Source organism: Macaca nemestrina, chromosome 18 (assembly GCF_043159975.1).
Source record: "Macaca nemestrina isolate mMacNem1 chromosome 18, mMacNem.hap1, whole genome shotgun sequence".
NCBI classification, from domain to species: Eukaryota; Metazoa; Chordata; class Mammalia; order Primates; family Cercopithecidae; genus Macaca; species Macaca nemestrina.
In genome coordinates, this window is record NC_092142.1 from 87,794,487 (window position 1) to 87,812,330 (window position 17,844).

Here is a 17,844-nt window from a genome sequence, read left to right on the forward strand (position 1 = left end):
GACCAGTGCTTGTCTATCTCAAACGAGGGGCGCTGAGCAGCCCTCCCCCGGTTCTGGTGGCTCCACAAGGCTGCTGTGGCAATAGGAGCTGGCCTGGGTGGACCTGACTCTCCACTTCCTCTGTGGTCAGGGCTGACCCTTCTTAACCCTATTTTCCAAATAAGGAGTAGAGACGCAGAGCGCTGCTGGCCCTGGGAGGCAGGAGCTGTGTGAGGGCCAGAGCGGAGGTTGTCATAGGTCTCACCTGTCTCCAAGGCCCCAGCAACCCTGGAGAGCAGAGTGGGCCACGCAGGTTTCGTCGCTCACGCAGCAAGGTGCCCAGGGTGCTGAGAAGCCAGGCCGCGCTAGACCGTGGGCCAGTGAAAGGCCAGGGCAGGGCAGTCCTGGGGAGTGCAGCTGGACCTGTCCTCGCTCTGGTCGGCTCAGCTGCCCTGGACAGGTGGGGGCTCCTACCAGCTGCTCTCACCCCTGAGTCCCAGCCTCCCATTCTGGCCCTGACGCTGGGGGCAGTGGTACTCTCCCGGGTCAGTGTGACCAGTTGGAGAGTGGTTTCTGGCCATGAGGTGTGCAATAAGCTAGTTTTGGGGACACTCCTTTTCTGAAACTGCACTTGCTCAGATGAAAGTGGGGTCCAGGCCCCTCACTGCCCAGACACAGAGGACAGGATAGGGGGAGACTGGGCTGGAGGCAGCTGGTCCATGGAGGGCCATGCTCCAAAATCTGAACTTGAGAGACGCACACTCGTCCTCAGGTGGTGCGAGGCCCAGGGCTGTGGGTCACCAAATGATCCTATGTCATTCCAGAGCCAAAATGACCTGTTGCAGGTTCAGACACCAGCACCCTGACAGAAACAACTGGTCTACAGCACAGGGAGAGGTGTGGACAGGGCTGCGGAGGAAACCCCGGACTCCGAGGAGAGAACACAGCCAGTGAGGACTCCCTTGCACCCTGGGCCACATCAGGGCACTCGGGCTTCACTGCAAGCTTCTGTGGCTCTCACCTGCCAGCATCCCTGCCCCATCCTGGTAGCTGCACCATGGGCCCTTCAAGGAACCCCCTCTCTGCTGGGTCCAGGTAGATGAGACAATCGGGGCAGTCTCCCTTCTGGGGTAGGCCCGAGGCTCCGAGGCCTGGGCTGGACAGGTCAGCATGCGCCTCTCCCCCAGTGTGCTTGGCACAGGACTGAGACCCACATCAGGCTCACATGACTCAGAGGCAGAGCCAACCTCCCACTGGGTCTGCTGACTGCAGGGGGTGACTTGGAGTTGCCTAGGACCATCACAGGCTGAGTGAGGATGTGGCCAGTTCAGAGACAACAGAGCCATGAAAGGGGCAACTCACCAGGTGGCCCTGATCTGTCGAGTCAGGAGGGCCAAGGAATCCCCACTTTTGCTTGTCACTTTGACTTCATTTTCTGCTGTCTGCATCAGAAAGTTCTAGCAAGTACACCTACCGGCCAGGACAGAGCTCCTCTGGGGTTCTTTAGGCGTCAGCTGCCAAAGGACCCCACAAACCACATGGAGGAGGCCACAGGACAGGTCCCCAGGTGGGTGGGGCTTCCCCTGTCACACTGATGGCCGCACCCCACCCCTCCACCCTGCACGGCCTGAACCCTTGCTGTCCTATGGAAACAGGGTGAGTCCACATGCAGTTCCGCATTTACCAGGAGCCACGCTAGAAAAGCAGAAGTAGCTGAAATGCAGACTTAACTTTATATTTTATTTAACCCAACATATCCAAAATCTTATTTCAACAAGTCTTCTACGTAAAAAATTATTCATGAGCTGCCCCGCCTCACATAGCCCTTTGTCCTCTGAGAACGTCAAGAAAGGCAGAGGCTGGACAGGGAGGCTTCACCCGCAGGGTCCAGCTCACCGGGGGAAGCTATGCTGGCCCCAAGGGACTTACACAATGAAAAGATGAAATTCTGAAACAAAGTATCTACACTAGCCCAGAGAACTTAAAAAGTGAAAGGATGAAATTCTGAAACAAAGTATTTTTAGGACGCAGATACCACTCAGTACTGAGAAAGACCTGGCTACTGCTGTCAGCACAGGGACCCCTGGGGGCTGGAGAGCCCGCTCTGGAAAGCCCTCACTGCACATAAACAGACATATGAGATGGAAAAGGGGCTGCCTAGGGCTGAGGGCTGTCACCCCTGGGTGGGGAAATTATGGATGGTGTCTGTTATCTTTTCAGGTATATATGCTAAAAAACCATTAATTTAATAAAATTGTTCAGTGAGATATTTTATATTCTTTTTCTTGTACCAAGTTTTCTAAATCTGTGTACTTTACACGACCAGCACCTCCCAATTCCGACAGCCACAACTTCTCAGCCCTTGCGTGAGGCCTGTGGCCCCCACTGGTCAGCACAGGTGGATCTGAAGGCCCCTGTCAGGGTCTCTGCTGGTCTGCAGCCAGCCTACAGGGGCTGAGCGACATTGACAGCCCAAAACTGTCCAGCACTCGATGTCGTCCCAGTCCTCACATACCACGTGAGCACAGCAGGACGGGTGTGACCCCTCCCCCAGTGGAGGCGGCCTGAGGCTCAAGAATGGAAGTGACCCCCCAGCTTGGAGCCAGTAGGGTTTGAACCCAGGTGTGTCTGGGGTCCTGCACGGTGACCCGTGCCCCAGGCAGACTCATTACTGAGTCTCCAGGTGGCTCCCACAAGGAGTTAGGGAAGGAGGCTTCCAGGCCGGCTCTGTGACCCCTGACCCCGCACCTGCCCACCAGGGGACATCCCAGCCTTTCAGTTCTTCAGACCTCAGGGACACCTGACCTTTGCTCAGCGTTCTCCAGGGGACAAAGGCAGCCCTCAGGTAAGACTGGAGCCCAGCGGGGGGGACCCGGAGGCCCGAGACGGCGGGAGTGATTCCCAGGGCGACGCAGCTCTCAGGAAGGGCGGCAGGAGCAGCCCCTTCCTCCCTTTGAGGCGGCCACGCTGCGCGCCCACCTTCCCAAGAGCAGAGGGCGGGAAAGGTCAGACGGGGGAGGCAGGGCCGGGCAGTACGCCGGTCACCCACCTGCGAGGGAGGACGCCGGTCACGCAGCACAGTGGCAGCGCGGCTGGTGACCGGTGGCCGCCGAGACCCCACACCTGGACACCGCGGCCACTCCCCGCGGGGCCTCCCCCTCCCCCCACGGAGATATCCCCCTCCCCCTCCCCCCACGGGGATATCCCCTTCCCTTCCTCCTCCCCGCGCGGGGCCTCGCCCGACCTCTCCCCCCACCACGCCCGCCCCTCCCCCCCTCCTGCCTCCCCCGCCCCTCCCCTCCCCCCCCCGCGACCCCGGCCCCCCGGCCCTGCCCCGTCCCACCGCCCGCACTCACGTCGTCCATGAGCAGAAGCAGGATATTGGGGGGCTGCGGGGCGCCCGAGGCCCCCATCCCCGCGGCGCTCAGCACCAGCAACAGCCGCCACCACCTCGTCGCCGCGACAACCGCCGCCATGGCAACCACCGGAGCCGCGGAGCCCGAGCCAGCGAGCCGACCCAGCAGCGAGCGTCCGCCGGCCCTTCCGGCTGGGCTGCGGGGCGGGGCCTGGACGGCCTCGTGACCAGTGGGGCGGGGCCAGAGTCCGCGGCGGGACGGAGGCGGGGCCTGGACGGCCTCGCGACCAGTGGGGCGGGGCCAGAGCCAACTGCGAGACGGGCGGGGCGGGGCTTGCGGGGCTGCGTGACCAGCGGCGGGTCACGTGATGCGACGCCAGCGCCGGGCCTCCCAAGATGGCGGTGTGCATCGCGGTGATCGCCAAGGAGGTGCGTACGTGCTGCGCGGGGCGTGCGGGCCCGCACCATCCTCGCTTCTCCGCTCTGTCTTTCTTCCCTGGGCCTAGAAGGCGCCTTAGGAAATGGGACCTGGAGGAGGCCTTCGCCAAGCTCCAGGGGTCAGGGGCTTCGCGGTAGCCCCACCCGGCAGACCTTGAGCTCCCCAGCTCCGCGCTTGCCCGTCCCGCTGCTGAACGCACCCCTCGGCGCCCCAGGTCTCCTCCCCGCCAGGACCCACCAGAAGCCTAGGTGGTCCGGGGCACTGCCTCCTTCCTCAGTAGGTTCTGCCGGTTCTCCCATCCAGCGCTGGCTCCCCGCGTACGGCCCTTCTGCCAGTCTCCCAGGAGCCGAGTTAAAAACCAATCGGATCCTGTCACGCCTCTGCCTGAGACCTCTGCAGTGGCTTCTCGTTGCCTTAGGATGCTGTCTGAATAACCTGGGCTGGTATCCTTTCCCCCCATAACCCTTGGCACCCTCCGCTCCAACCAACCAATTTTGCAGCTCCCTGGACATGCTTTGCCCTCTCACCTCTGGGCCTTTGCACCCGGAACACCTCTCCCCAGCTCCCACCCTCTTTACTGGCCCACGTACGTTTCTTCTGGAAAGCATTTTCTGAAGGCTGAGACTGAGCTGGGTGGCTGTCCACACTGTGCTTCTGCTGCATGGAGCCTTCATTTCCTAGCCAGGGTCTGCCCTGAGACCACTCTGGAGGCCGCTCCCTGCTGCGCAGTGGCTGCTGCCAAGCTTCTCATGGGCTTCCCTCCTGGCCACAGATGATCATTTGCTTGTTTGTGGTTTTATTGATTAGGTATCATATAGCCCCATGAGAGTAGCGAATACTCTTGTTCACTGTATTTCTGCAGGACCCAGTGCTGAATTTACAGAGTAAATGGTGGTGTGTGAAAGCCCAAGAAAGCAGCTGTTAATTCTGGGCTTACAATGGTCAGGAATGAGAAATGAAAGGAATTTGAGCTGAGTCTTGAACGGTTTAGTAAAAGGGTCAGTGTCAAGGTGAAGAAAAGCCAGTATTTAGGGTGCTGTATTTGGGTGACCCATGCAGAGCTAGAGGTGGGCTGAGGCAGAGTGGCCTCCAGGAGAAGGTGAGAGGCCTGCCCGGGTTCCAGGCTTGATCGTCAGGCTGTGCTGAGGCCCATTTTTCTGAGTTGTCTTTTCTGGCCACCCTACTGCTGCTGCTTTGCAAACAACACATACATCTTCTTAGGTTAGATGGGATTCCCTGAAGGCAGTGCCCACTGTGGCCTGGAGAATGAAGCGGTGGGCCTTAGAGAATGGGAATGCATTCCCCGGATGGCTGAAGGTCACAGCTCTGCAGCATAGTTCAGAGCTGGTGTGCGCTGGGTGGAGTCTTGTCCTTTCAGTCGCCGTCATCCTTTCTTGCAGAATTACCCCCTCTACATTCGCAGCACCCCCACGGAGAACGAGCTGAAGTTCCACTACATGGTGCACACATCTCTGGATGTGGTGGATGAGAAGATCTCCGCAATGGGGAAGGCCCTGGTTGACCAGAGGGAGCTGTACCTGGGCCTGCTCTACCCCACGGAGGACTACAAGGTGTATCTTTCAGGGCAGGGTGTGTGTCAGGGAGTACCTACAATTGCCGGGTATACTTTAGGATCAGATAGCTTGAAACCTTTGAGAAGAAAGAAAAAGAGGTGAGAGTTTTTGGCCAGCCAGGGAATTAGGGACGCCTGAGGTGAATGAAGGCCTCTAACTCTTCTCTCTCTTTCACTGGAAGAATCATTTGGGAAAAGCAAGGCTAGAATGCCCTGTAGAATGTTTTGCTTTGCACGTGTCTGTTGTCTGGTTTGCAGAGGAACTGGGACACTTCTGCTTTGTACCTGCAAGGATTTCTTGCTGTGCTTTTCAGGGGGAGCCACCACCTTTGAACAGGGGATAACGGTTTCATTTATTTTGTTAGGCCTTGCCTCGTACGTCACTAGACACTCTTGTCTAGTCCCTTGGGACAAATCACTTGAGGCCATGGAGTTCAAAGGCCTTCCCAAAAGCGGTAATGTAGCTTGTCCATGGTGACATTTGCTGGTAGCCACTATTTTACAAAATAACGTGGTCTCTAGAGAGGGGATCTGCCTTGTTCACGAAGCCTCTGCTTTTGCAGTTAACTTTCTGGGCCAGGCATTGATTCCTAAAGAGGATGAGGTGATCCAGACAGACAGACTCAGAGTCTAGGCGATTCGGCTCTTGGAGTGTGAACTGGCTAAGGCTTGGCTGCCTGCCCCTTGCTTCTCCCGAAAACACCAGACATTGCCCTAGCGAAGTATTTAGGCTCGCACCCAGCATGGTCACTGCAGGACCAGCCCAGCCTGGGCATTTCCTGTGATTCAAGGTTGCCACGTTTCTCCAAAGGGAGGGCCCGCAGAGGGTCCTCCGCCGGCAGTCCCTGTGTTGCGAGTGCCTTCCCTAACCAGCTGTGCAGGTACGGCTACGTCACCAATTCCAAGGTGAAGTTTGTCATGGTGGTGGATTCCTCCAACACGGCCCTTCGAGACAACGAAATTCGCAGCGTAAGTCGGGGTTAGAAGGCCATGCCCGAGTGGGTGTTTTGTTTTTCCTTTTTGACTTTGTTTTGAAATGCTGAGAAACCAAAAATCTGGCACTGGCTGTGTGTACCTGGCAATGTCACAGTTTGCTGGGTCTTTTTCAGATGTTCCGGAAGCTACACAACTCCTACACAGACGTGATGTGCAACCCCTTCTACAACCCGGGGGACCGCATCCAGTCCAGGTGGGCCCTACTTCCTGTGTCCGCATCCAGTCCAGGTGGGCTCTACTCCCGTGTCCGATCCAGTCCAGGTGGGCCCTACTTCCTGTGTCCGCATCCAGTCCAGGTGGGCCCTACTTCCTGTGTCCGATCCAGTCCAGGTGGGCCCTACTTCCTGTGTCCGATCCAGTCCAGGTGGGCCCTACTCCTGTGTCCGATCCAGTCCAGGTGGGCCCTGCTTTCTGTGTCTTGCTTCCTTCTCTCTGTAGGACCTGCCTTGCCATTTTGGTTGCCAAAATGCAACCATTTGGAAAACAAGGGAGGAAAGGTCTTTTTAAGCTATGAGCACCATCCCCCTAAAACCCCTAGGGCAGAGGTTTTAAAGCCACAAAGCCCTGTTTCTCCACACCAACTCTTACACAGATCTCCGGCGCGTAAAGTGGATGGAGTGTGTGTGGTGCGGGGAGCGGAGCTTGCCCGTTTGGCTTCCCAGGTGTGCCCAGTGGGTACCTGGGGCACCTGCAGGACTCAGGGCCAAGCACATGGGCAGTGGCTTTCAGGGATCACACATCCTCTTGTCACTACCTGATCTTTTATGTTGAATTTGGACAGTCAGGAACCTGGTTTGCAGGCATCTTCCGAATGGCCCAGAAAGTAAACAGACTTAACTTTTGAATGGCATGAGGGAAATGTGGGGTCCACGCCTACACTCCAGACTTGCTTCCAGCGAGTCCCCAGTTCCAAGACATAATTTCTTGTGGTTGGCAGGCAGGAGGACGCTGCAGTGACCCCAGCCAGGCCCTTCCCTCCACCAGGACTCTGTCTTGGGGCCATCCTGGGTCCCAGATGGGAGCAGGCAGGCGAACGTCCATGCAGTCCTGCCTCCTGGGCTTCACAGGCCTGTCCTTGCCACACCACTATCCTGCCTGCCCATGCTGCTTCCTCCTCCACCCCTTCCTGGGGCCTTGGGAGACTGCACAGGGAACTTGGAGGCAGCAGATGGGTTCTCAGTGCCTGGTGGGGCGGGACTCCTGTCCTCGCCTCTCAGCTGAGTTCACGTTTCTGGACCCTGGAGAAGGCCCTGAGCGTCCTGTGGACGGAGCCCTGCTGCCCTGCCTGTCTCCGTGAGCAGACAGGTGGAGGGCCTGGCTTTCCTCTGAGTGGGTCTGTTTCTCTTAGCAGGGCCTTTGATAACATGGTGACGTCCATGATGATACAGGTGTGCTGAATGAGCTGTGCTGCCGGCCATCGCAGAGGATCCCACGCGTGACCGTGGTGGCCGTCAGTCTGTTCTCGTCGCCTCTTCCTGAGTGGGACGCCTGGGGCTTTCAGGGCAGGCAGCTATGCATGTTCTCTCAACTAAAGGTCTTGTGAGATGAGATTTGGCTTTTTCCTTCTGTGTCAGCCAAGGATTTAACTAAGAAGAATTCAACTAAGGACTTTCAGTGGTGTGGGCAGAGGTTTGGGATTAGATGGTGCAGGAAGCCTGTCCCCAGTTGTCCCGAAGGGGCAGAGGCAGGGGCGCCTGGAGCCAAGAGTTCCTGAGCCTGCAGGACCTGTGACCATGTGGGTCGCCCATTGGCTGAACAGGTGGACTGGTCTGGAGGGGGCGGCTTCCTGAGCCCAGAGCCAGCCTAGGATCTAGGGGCAAAAGGGGAGCCAGCGTGCCTTCCCACAGGGGAGGGCCCTCCTCTTTCTGGACTTGGCCTCCATTCTTTGCATCTGGCCCAACGTCTAGACTCAGCCTGGCCTGAAAAGAACGCTTGTGAAACCTGGGAAGCCTCGTGGCCCCGTGGCGTTGGCTCAGCTGCAGCCCTCATCCTAAGCCCTGGAGCGCAGACTTGAGGCGCCCCTTCCTGCCTGTTTGTGCTGAGGGGGTTCGGTGCGGTGTCGCTTGATGACATGACTGACTACCACCCAGGGCAGCCGCCGAGCCCTTAGTGGTGTCAGTGCCGCTGGCAACCTTGGGGTCCAGCAGTCGAGGCTCAGCCAGCTGAGGAGACCCCCCCGCAGAGCTGGTTCCAGCACTGGTCCAGGACTGGAGAGTTTCTCAAGGACCTTGAAGACCCCAGGAGCCCCTGCAGCAGGAAAGGCTGTAAGGGGGTCAGCCTGGGGCAGACACAGGGAGGGGAACTTTCTCGATACATATTTGCCTTTTCATCCCATCCAGCAAGCACAGTGTTAATTTTATAAATTATAGAAGAAGAAATGAGCAAGGAGTGTGTGTGAAAACCGCAGGCTTCCCTCGCCCAGGGTGAATTGGAAGTCCTGGTGTGGGCCGAGGCACACCGGGCAGCTGGTCTGAGTGCGTTTGGGCCACAGGCCACCCTCACAGGGTTAAATCTTTAACAAGAGCCTCATGTTTGTTAGAAAGTGGGACCCCAGCCCAAGCACCTAGCACCTCCCCACTGCAGGCCAGTGTGAAATCTTTGCCTTTTAGTGGGGATCGCTCCTGCCTGAGTCCTGGCTGTGGTGGGGACTCGGGAAGTTGCTAACCCAGCATCCATTCTCCTTCCTCCGTACTAACAGAACTCTAGTGCTTCTGCACAGCTCTGACAGCGGGCAGATGAGAACCATGTCCTGGCCTCCCTCGCAGCCTGGGGTGTGCAGCTGTGGCATGGAGGTGGTGGTGCTAGGACAGACTTGCAGGGAAGCTCCTGTGAAGGGGGCTCAGCTGCCACGTGCAGGGCCCTTCCCCTTTGCCTTCTTCCTGCCTGGAACACGGATGTGATGGCTGGTGCTGGCACAGCTGTCCTGAGAGCATGAGGAAAGAGTCACACCCTGAGGACAGTGGAGCTGATGCACAACGCAGGAAGGAGGACCCTATGCCTTTGCTGACACAGAATGCGGGAAGGACCTGTGACCTTGCTGAGGCAGAACGTGGGAAGGACCCTGTGCCTTTGCTGACACAGAACGTGGGAAGGACCTGGGCCTTTGCTGACACAGAACGTGGGAAGGACCCTAGGCCTTTGCTGACGTACCAGCCCCGGACTACTTAATTTCAGCTTTTTTTAAATGTGAGAAAATAAACGCACCCCTCTCTGGTGTAAATCACTGCTATTTGGGTTTTCTGTTAGGCGTAGCCAGACCCACCTGTAAGAACTTTTTACATTAGGGAGTTTTCACAAGCATTGTAAGGCACCATCCCCATTTTAAGTCCAAGGAAACAAGTCATGTGCTCACCTCTGATCTGACAGCAGAACTGTCACGTGGTAGGTTCGTGCTGTCTCCACCCTGGGGTTGGCCTCATGGAGGGCCACAGCCCTGCCCACTCCTTCCTCGACCCCAGGCGACTTCTGCTGGACGCCACGTGGGGCAGCCCCTCCTCCCCGTCAGGCAGCGACGATACTGCCTCTTCTGCCGCAGACGGGGGACGATGAGCCTGTTCTTGTTAGTTGCCCACCCGAGCCAGCCAGAGCATCCGCCGCCTCCATGCAGCTGCAAAGGCCTCTGCAGGTCACGGCCCAGGGTCTCATCACCTGGAAGGGCCATGCTGAGGGGTTCCCAGGTCTTCCTCCGCCTTAGTCTGTTCAGGTGTCAAGTCCACAAGAAAGGAGGGACTCCCCAGGCTCACTCCGCTGTCTCCTTGCAGTGGCCACACAGAAGGCTGAAGATGGACGGGAACTAACCTGCGACATGGGCTAGAACAGTCAGGGACCTGACACACCACACCCATGGGCGTGATACCTGCGTCAAGGCCAGCAGCGAACCCTCGCTGAGGGCCAGACCCCGGCTCTGGGTACTGAGCAGTCAGGGGCTGCCATCTGCAAAGTGCTGTGCTTGCCTCAGGCCCCTCCTGCAGCCCCCAGCTGTGAGCGGTGCGCACCAGGCCCCGCCCTGGGAGCTTGACCTCCCTTCTGGGCTAGGCCTGGCTCTCACTCTGATGCTGGGACAGCCCCCTCAAGCCCACCCTGAAGCCAGACTCGCTGGCAAACCAGCAGAGGCCTGGGCAGAGCAGCTCACAGACCACAGAACCCGGGTCCCCAGAGTGGACCTCAGGCAAAATCAGGACAGATCTTGGAGGGCCATGGTGGCTCCTTGGTCGGGTATCCCGATAATTAGGTCAGAGAGCTCAGTCTCCAGGCCTCCACCGTAACAGAGCACCGCATGGAGGGGCTTCAAACCCTGGGAATGTATTTCCGCCCCATGTCGGAGGCAGAAGTCCAAAGGCTGGGTGTGGCTGAGGCTGGCTCCTGGAGGCTCTGGGGTGGGTCTGCTCCAGCCTCTGCAGCCACTACCGGCCCCTGTCATCCTCGGCATTGCTCCAGCCTCTGCCTCTGTCTTCACACAGTCTTGGAGCGTCTCTTGGTCTCTGTAACCAGTGTGTGTTTGGCTTTAGGGCCACAGGTAACCAGTGTGTGTTTGGCTTTAGGGCCACAGGTAACCAGTGTGTGGTTGGGTTTGGTCTCATGTAACCAATGTGTGGTATTTAGGGACCGCAAATAACCAGTGTGTGGTTGGGTTTAGGGTGTGTGGTTGTGTTTAGTGACCGCAGGTAACCCAGGACCATCTCTAGACCTTTCACCGAATCCCATTTGCAAAAACCCTTTCAAGAGAAGTTCACATTCACAGGGTCTGGGGATCAGGACATGGATGCAGTTTGGGGGGCATCATTCACCCCACTACAGAGGCCAACATTGACCCAAGGCCCCACGGTGGGGTGGGGTGGGGTGGGGTGGGGTGGGGGCGGATTTGGGGAGGAGGCCGGTGTAGGCAGGAACAAGGCCCCACGGTGGGGTGGGGGGCTGGTTTGGGGCGGCTGGTGTAGGCGGGAACAAGGCCCCACGGTGGGGTGGGGGGCTGGTTTGGGGAGGCGGCTGGTGTAGGCGGGAACAAGGCCCCACGGTGGGGTGGGGTGGGGTGGGGTGGGGGCGGATTTGGGGAGGAGGCCGGTGTAGGCGGGAACAAGGCCCCACGGTGGGGTGAGGTGGGGTGGGGGCAGATTTGGGGAGGAGGCCGGTGTAGGCAGGAACAAGGCCCCACGGTGGGGTGGGGGGCTGGTTTGGGGCGGCTGGTGTAGGCGGGAACAAGGCCCCACGGTGGGGTGGGGGGCTGGTTTGGGGAGGCGGCTGGTGTAGGCGGGAACAAGGCCCCACGGTGGGGTGGGGTGGGGTGGGGTGGGGTGGGGGCGGATTTGGGGAGGAGGCCGGTGTAGGCGGGAACAAGGCCCCACGGTGGGGTAGGGTGGGGTGGGTTGGGGTGGGGGTCTGGTTTGGGGAGGAGGCTGGTATAGGCGGGAACAAGGCCCCACGGTGGGGTGGGGTGGGGTGGGGTGGGGTGGGGTGGGGGCGGATTTAGGGAGGAGGCCGGTGTAGGCGGGAACAAGGCCCCATGGTGGGTGGGGTGGGGTGGGGGTGGATTTGGGGAGGAGGCCAGTGTAGGCGGGAACAAGGCCCCACGGTGGGGTGGGGGGCTGGTTTGGGGAGGCGGCTGGTGTAGGCGGGAACGAGGAGGTTGGCTCATTCCGGGGAGCAGCGTGTGGCCTGGTGCTGGAGGAAGGTGACTGAGGGGTGGGTGGGCACCAGCCCACTGAATAGGAGCTGGTCTGCACGGGGCTCCAGGAATTACCACACTGAGCCCAATGGGGCACGAAGGGGAGGCGCTGTCCGTCGTGGAGTGCTGGAGTTGGATGTGTGCACATAAGCAGACTTGGGCCTCCACAGCTGTGCATGCTTTCAGAGGGGACAGTTGTCAAAGTGCCCAGGACAGAGATCAGAGATCTCCACCTCTGTTTACTGAGCTTCTGACAAAGGCCAGCGTCCTGGATGTCTGGATCACTTGGTGGGGGACACGTGGTGCCAGGGCAGGGTTATGGGGTGGGGGCGCCTTGACTGACACACAGGCAGTCGTAGCCCACCAGGCTGGCAGTGACGTTGACACCGGCTCAGCCTTAGCACATTGCTGTCGGTCGTGAGGGGTCTAAAGCCCTGTCCTTCTCCCACAGCCACAGCCCACCAGCTGCCTTCTGTGTCCTGTCCCAGGGGAAGACACGAAGGGAATTGTGTGTCCTGTCCCAGGGGAAGACGAAAAGGGAGCTGTGTCCATGAGGGGAATGCACAGGAGTGCTGCTGCCATTTGCTTTTAAAAAGTACCCAAGTTTAATAATTTATGCTTCACCATTAAGAGACACGTTTTCTATTTTTCTTAAAATGACTTAGTTGAAGAGCCGAGCACGCCCACCCCAAGCTGGCCTGGCACTGCCTGGGCCTCTGCCTCTCCCCGACCTCACTGCCCAGAGCCCCCCTAGATCCCCGTGGCGCCCGTGCCAGGCCCACCACTGGGCCATGACTGTGACTCGTGGCTGTGGCCGTGGGTCTGGGCCACCATACAAGGCCCTAGTGGGCCATCCCCTGGCCAAGTGGGGGTCAGCAGCTGCTCTTCCGGACACCCCTCTCCTCTGGCCTCGCCCCTGCCCTACTCCCTGCCCCAGCCCCAGGATGGAGCCCAAGTGGTTTACTCCTGACCCAGCCCCCAGCCCCTCTCTCAAAATCAGGCCTTCCCCTTTAATACGGTGAAAACCACGGTGAGAATTTTCCACGGGCCCTGCACGGAGAGAGAATGCACGGTGAGTGGCATTCCAGAGGGGAAGGGAGGTGGCCCAGGGCCCCGGGGGACAACAGGACAAGGATGCAGGGAGGGCACCTGACTGCTCAGGCAATGCCCCAGGGGGCCTTTCTGGTGACTCCTAGCTGCTCTCCTGGGATGGTCCCAGGAAAGGGGAAGGCAGTGCCAGGAGAGCCCCTTGGGGCAGCTGCAGCCCACCCCAGGGTCTTGGTGGGAACAAGAAAGGGTCACCTCTCCCAGCAGAGAGGCTGCAGAAAGCACCCCCCAGCTGATGCAGCAGCCCCAGCCCTCACCCAGGCCCCACCAGGTACGTTCCTGCAGCCCCGTGAGGAACAAGCTCAGGGACCCCCTCCTGCCCCTGATCCCCAGGCCCCGACGCCCCACCATGGCCCTCACCCCCAGGCTGCCTCCACAGGCACCCACTCACCGGTTCTGCCCTCGTGGTCTGAGCCGGGGCCTGCCCTGGAGGCCGCTGAGGGGGAACGGTGCACCCCTGGAGCCTGGGTGTCCTCGAAGGCCCCCGCGGTCTGTGGAGCTGATCCCAGGGAAGTTGGTTCTTTTTGGCAGCACCTGGAGCAAAGGCCTGTTCCTAGTCCTCCTCGAGGGGCAGCTAAGACCCAGCCCACCACCCCGGAGTGTGGGGTCCTGCAGGCTTAGGATGCCATTTGGGCCTAAAGGGTCCCCTGCCTTTGCCCACCATAGCTGTCATATGACACCCAGTCACAGCCAGCACCCCTGCAGAAGGGGTTCCCGCCCCGAGAGGGGACACTTCCCCACCATGTCACTGGCAGACCAAACCCAGCTTCAGGTCCCAGGGTCCTGCCACATCCTGTCCAGGCCCAGCCAAGCACCGTGCCTGAGACGCGCTGTGCAGAGAGGAGCCAGCTGGGGCTGCTGTGTGTCCCAGGGCCAGTGGGCCAGCCCCTCTGTGCTCATGTTCCTGGACCTGGGGAGCACTGGCGCACCTTGATGACCCGGCCCCGGAAGAGGCTCTGGTCCAGCTCCACGGCGGCCTGCACGGAGCCCTTGGTGGCAAACTCTATGTAGGCGTAACTGAGGGGAGGGACGGGGAGGGATGAGGCTGGGCCCCGTCCGCACAGCCAGTGCCCCCGCCAGGCCCCGAACTGACCCCTTGGGGTGTCCAGAGAACTTGTCGCACAGGATGGTGACTCGGTGGACCTCCCCGCAGCCGCTGAAGTGGGCCTCCAGCTCCTCGGCAGAGCCCCCGTAGTCCACCTGGACCCAGGCCCAGACCCGCGTGTCAGGGAGACACCAGGCCCAGACCCGCGTGTCAGGGAGACACCAGGCCCAGACCCGCGTGTCAGGGAGACGCCTGGCCCTGACTCGAGGCTTTCTTGGTAGAGGTGGGGAAAGAAACCCCAAGGCTGGGCCCCCAGGCGGGGACGGCCCCAGGCCTCCACCCCACACCCCTGCTGGGGATGGAGGGAAGAAAGGAAAGGAGATCTCACAGGGAGCGCTCCCTTCCGGAGGGCTGGAGCCTTTCAAAAAGCTTCTCAAAAGTGGAGATTCCATGTGCAATCCTGAATTCCAGCTTATGTTGAAAAACTGGAACATGTGCTCAGGCCAGTGTTTCCTCAAGGGGACAGGGCTGTCCCCAGTGTCAGACTCCCTTCCCCACAAGCCTGGCCCAGGGCCGGGCACCAGACCCCCTGGAAGAGATGGGGCCCCACTCACTGCCTGCCCCCCCGGCCCCCGCCTGCCACTCACGTTGCCCACGTAGACAGATCTGTGGTCAGCCTCCACCTTCTCCTCGGGGGTCCCAGGGAGGGGGCAGCCTGCGGAGAACACATCTCAGGCCCGAAGGCCCTTGGCTCCTTCCTCACTCCTCTCACGGGGAAGGTGGCCCAGGTTTGTAGGGGAGGTGACACCTTGGAGCCTGCCAGGCCCAACCCTCATGGAAACCCTGGGACCCTGGCTCAGTGGGGGGCGGCCTGGGCCCCTGGTTCCTACCCGTGGCCTCAGGGCTCAGCAGCTGCCCGGCCATGGTGCCCTCCTCTTCCTCGGCCTGGTGCTGCACTCCCTGAGGCTGTGGCAGCCCCTCCTCTTCCTCGGCCTGGTGCTGTGCTCCCAGAGACCATGGCGGCCCCTCGGCCTGCTCCATGGCACACACCTTCATCTTGATGGCCTCCAGCTCCTGCCGACACATGGCGCTGAGTGGGGCAGGCAGCCTGCAGGCTCTGCTCGAAGAAGGTGGGTGTGTGGCCTGCCAGCTTCAGCAGAGGGTCACAGCCCCAAGGGGCAGCCCTTCTCTGGACAGGGACGCTCCTTCCTAGGGTGATGAACTCGCCCCTGCAGAGAAGCCCCCGAAACTGCACCTCAAGGGCCCTTCCCCAGGCCAGAGACGCCAGCTTGACTCCGCAGTCTGTGCTGCGGGGTCTCCTTGCCACCTTCGTCCAGGCAGGTGGGCAATGGCCCTCCCCTCCTAAGTCAGCTGCAGCCATTCGTCACCCAGACCCCGTGTCTCCGCCAGTCCCTGTGCCCCAGGTCCCCTGAGAGCCCCAGGGCCTCCACACAGCTGTTACCTGGTCAGGCGCCGGGCACTCAGCCAGGTTCTCTTGCTCCAGCAGAGACAACAGGAAGCCTGCATCCCCATCCTGGTCTTCCTCTGCCTCCTCTTCCTCCTCCTTCCCTTCCCCACCCTCTGGCCCCAGAGTCTCCTTGGTCTCGTTCCAGGCCCCCCAGCCCTGGGCCTCCGGGTCTGAGGAGACTGTCTGGAGCCAGGCCTGAGTTGGGGGCGGAAAGAGCGAGCGGCTTGGGAAGGGCCACATGGTAGAAGGGCAGGAGGAAGGTGGGCCAGGCGAGGCCTCCCCTCCGATCCCCTCGCGTCCGCACCTGCCCGGGCCCTCCTGGAGTTTTAAGCCCTCTCCTGAGGCCAGCTGCTCCCACTAGAGCATTTGCAAAGGCTGAGTGGGGGCTGAGCTTCCAGCCTTGGCTCCTGGCCCCGCCCCTTCCCTGTCACTGGGACAGGTACCTCCAGGACTCTCTCCCTGGAGGAAGGAGAGGCTGCGGCTCACTGGAGCCTTGGTCCATCACAGGGTTCACACCTCAGCAGCATCCACACGGCACGAACACCACACGGCATGAACACGCAATCCAAGTGGGAACACAGGAGCGGTTGTTTGTGGTACCAGGGTCCAAGCAGGCTGGGGAGGTGGCTTCCGACTAGGGGAGGCAGGGGCTGAGATATTCCCAGGGGAGGGAAGGGTCTGAGCAGGGACGGAGGGCAGGTGCACGGGATGAGAGGGCCTAGGCAGGTCGGGGTGGGGTCCTGGGCCCAGAGGAGGGGCAGCAACCGCTGTCTCTGCATCCTGACCCCCATGGAGTCCCAGGGACGCTGCCTCCCTAACCCTCATTCTGGGTCTTTTTTTTTTTTTTTTTTAAGATGGGAGTCTTGGTTTTTTGCCAAGGCTGGAGCGCAATGGCACGATCTCAGCTCACTGCAACCTCTGCCTCCCAGGTTCAAGTGATTCTCCTGCCTCAGCCTCCCGAGTGGCTGAGATTACAGGCACCTGCCACCACACCCAGCTAATTTTTTTTTGTTTTGTATTTTTAGTAGAGATGGGGTTTCACCATGTTGCTCAGGCTGGTCTCGAACTCCTGACCTCAGGTGATCTGCCCGACTCAGCTTCCCAAAGTGCTGGGATTACAGGCACGAGCCACTGTGCCTGGCCTGGGTCATCTTTTAGATGGGAGCCACTTCCATGAAACCAGAAATCTTCTGCTGTGGGGTGGGGACTCGGTGGGAGTGACGGTGTGAGTTCCTGTGGGGTGGGGTGGGGGTTCGGTGGGGAGTGACGGTGTGAGTTCCTGTGGGGTGGGGGTTCGGTGGGGAGTAACGGTGTGAATTTCTGTGGGGTGGGGGTTCGGTGGGGAGTGACGGTGTGAGTTCCTGTGGGGTGGGGGTTCGGTGGGAGTGACGGTGTGAGTTCCTGTGGGGTGGGGTGGGGGTTCGGTGGGAGTGACAGTGTGAGTTCCTGTGGGGTGGGGTGGGGGTTCGGTGGGAGTGACAGTGTGAGTTCCTGTGGGGTGGGGTGGGGGTTCGGTGGGAGTGACGGTGTGAGTTCCTGTGGGGTGGGGGTTCGGTGGGAGTGACAGTGTGAGTTCCTGTGGGGTGGGGTGGGGGTTCAGTGGGAGTGACAGTGTGAGTTCCTGTGGGGTGGGGTGGGGGTTCGGTGGGAGTGACGGTGTGAGTTCCTGTGGGGTGGGGTGGGGGTTCGGTGGGAGTGACAGTGTGAGTTCCTGTGGGGTGGGGTGGGGGTTCGGTGGGAGTGATGGTGTGAGTTCCTGTGGGGTGGGGGTTCGGTGGGAGTGACGGTGTGAGTTCCTGTGGGGTGGGGGTTCGGTGGGAGTGACGGTGTGAGTTCCTGTGGGGTGGGGGTTCCTTGGGGAGCGGCGGTGTGAGTTACTCTGGGGTGGGGGCTCTGTGGGAGTGGCGTGGGGCGTGGCGGTGTGAGTTCCTGTGAGGTGAGGACTCCGTGGATGTGACCCGCCTCTGCCTTCGCGCCTCCCTCTCCACCTGCCAGCGCGGCTGCTGAGGTCTGCTCTGGCCTCCGTCTCCAGTGATGCCGTCTCCCACCCACTCTTGGGGCCAGGCAGTCATGCATGGCTCTTATGCCTGCCATTGGTGGTGGGGGACGGGGCTGCCCTGCACAGCTGCCACCCCCAGGCTGAGGCCGTCTTCTCTGTGACTGCACCCCGGTGTTCAGCCAGTGGGGCTGGGATTCCTGGGAATTTGGGACTGGGGGAGG

The 17,844-nt window shown here is 60.4% G+C and overlaps 3 protein-coding genes across 24 annotated transcripts in view; 1 reads left to right on the forward strand and 2 right to left on the reverse strand.

Annotated features, from left to right (window-relative positions):
- The window catches only part of LOC105488842 (galactosamine (N-acetyl)-6-sulfatase), a 52,748-nt gene extending 49,197 nt beyond the window's left edge, over nt 1-3,551 (reverse strand). For 8 of the 12 annotated variants that reach the window (XR_011616690.1, XR_011616689.1, XR_011616688.1 and 5 more), the window contains exon 1: nt 3,336-3,551. Coding sequence is in view for 6 of the 12 variants with exons in the window: in XM_071085102.1 (XP_070941203.1) it covers nt 3,336-3,455 (120 nt within the window). In the remaining 6 variants the exon portion in view is untranslated. The remainder of the gene's footprint in view (nt 1-3,335) is intronic. The other 4 variants (XM_071085103.1, XM_011753314.3, XM_011753312.3 and 1 more) reach the window with 3 other exon arrangements.
- Nucleotides 3,552-3,627: 76 nt separating this feature from the next.
- Nucleotides 3,628-9,562, forward strand: LOC105488845 (trafficking protein particle complex subunit 2L). 11 transcript variants are annotated; one of them, XM_071085110.1, is made up of 6 exons: nt 3,634-3,763; nt 5,174-5,346; nt 6,228-6,315; nt 6,456-6,585; nt 6,620-6,638; nt 7,691-9,562. In XM_071085110.1, the coding sequence occupies exons 1-6, from the start codon at nt 3,731-3,733 to the stop codon at nt 7,737-7,739; spliced, it is 492 nt and encodes a 163-aa protein (XP_070941211.1). In that variant the 5' UTR covers nt 3,634-3,730; the 3' UTR covers nt 7,740-9,562. The 11 variants fall into 11 exon arrangements, with proteins under 11 accessions (XP_070941208.1, XP_070941211.1, XP_070941212.1 ...); XM_071085111.1 differs by having other exon boundaries at nt 7,694-9,562; XM_071085109.1 differs by lacking the exon at nt 7,691-9,562 and adding an exon at nt 6,740-6,928 and having other exon boundaries at nt 6,620-6,706.
- Nucleotides 9,563-13,014: 3,452 nt separating this feature from the next.
- On the reverse strand, nt 13,015-15,898 carry LOC105488846 (PABPN1 like, cytoplasmic). The gene is made up of 7 exons (XM_011753316.3): nt 15,619-15,898; nt 15,047-15,230; nt 14,804-14,871; nt 14,205-14,311; nt 14,041-14,128; nt 13,503-13,645; nt 13,015-13,054 (listed from the first exon to the last, which is right to left on the reverse strand). Exons 1-7 carry the CDS (start codon nt 15,862-15,864, stop codon nt 13,015-13,017), a joined length of 876 nt encoding a protein of 291 aa, XP_011751618.1. The 5' UTR covers nt 15,865-15,898.
- Nucleotides 15,899-17,844: the final 1,946 nt, after the last annotated feature.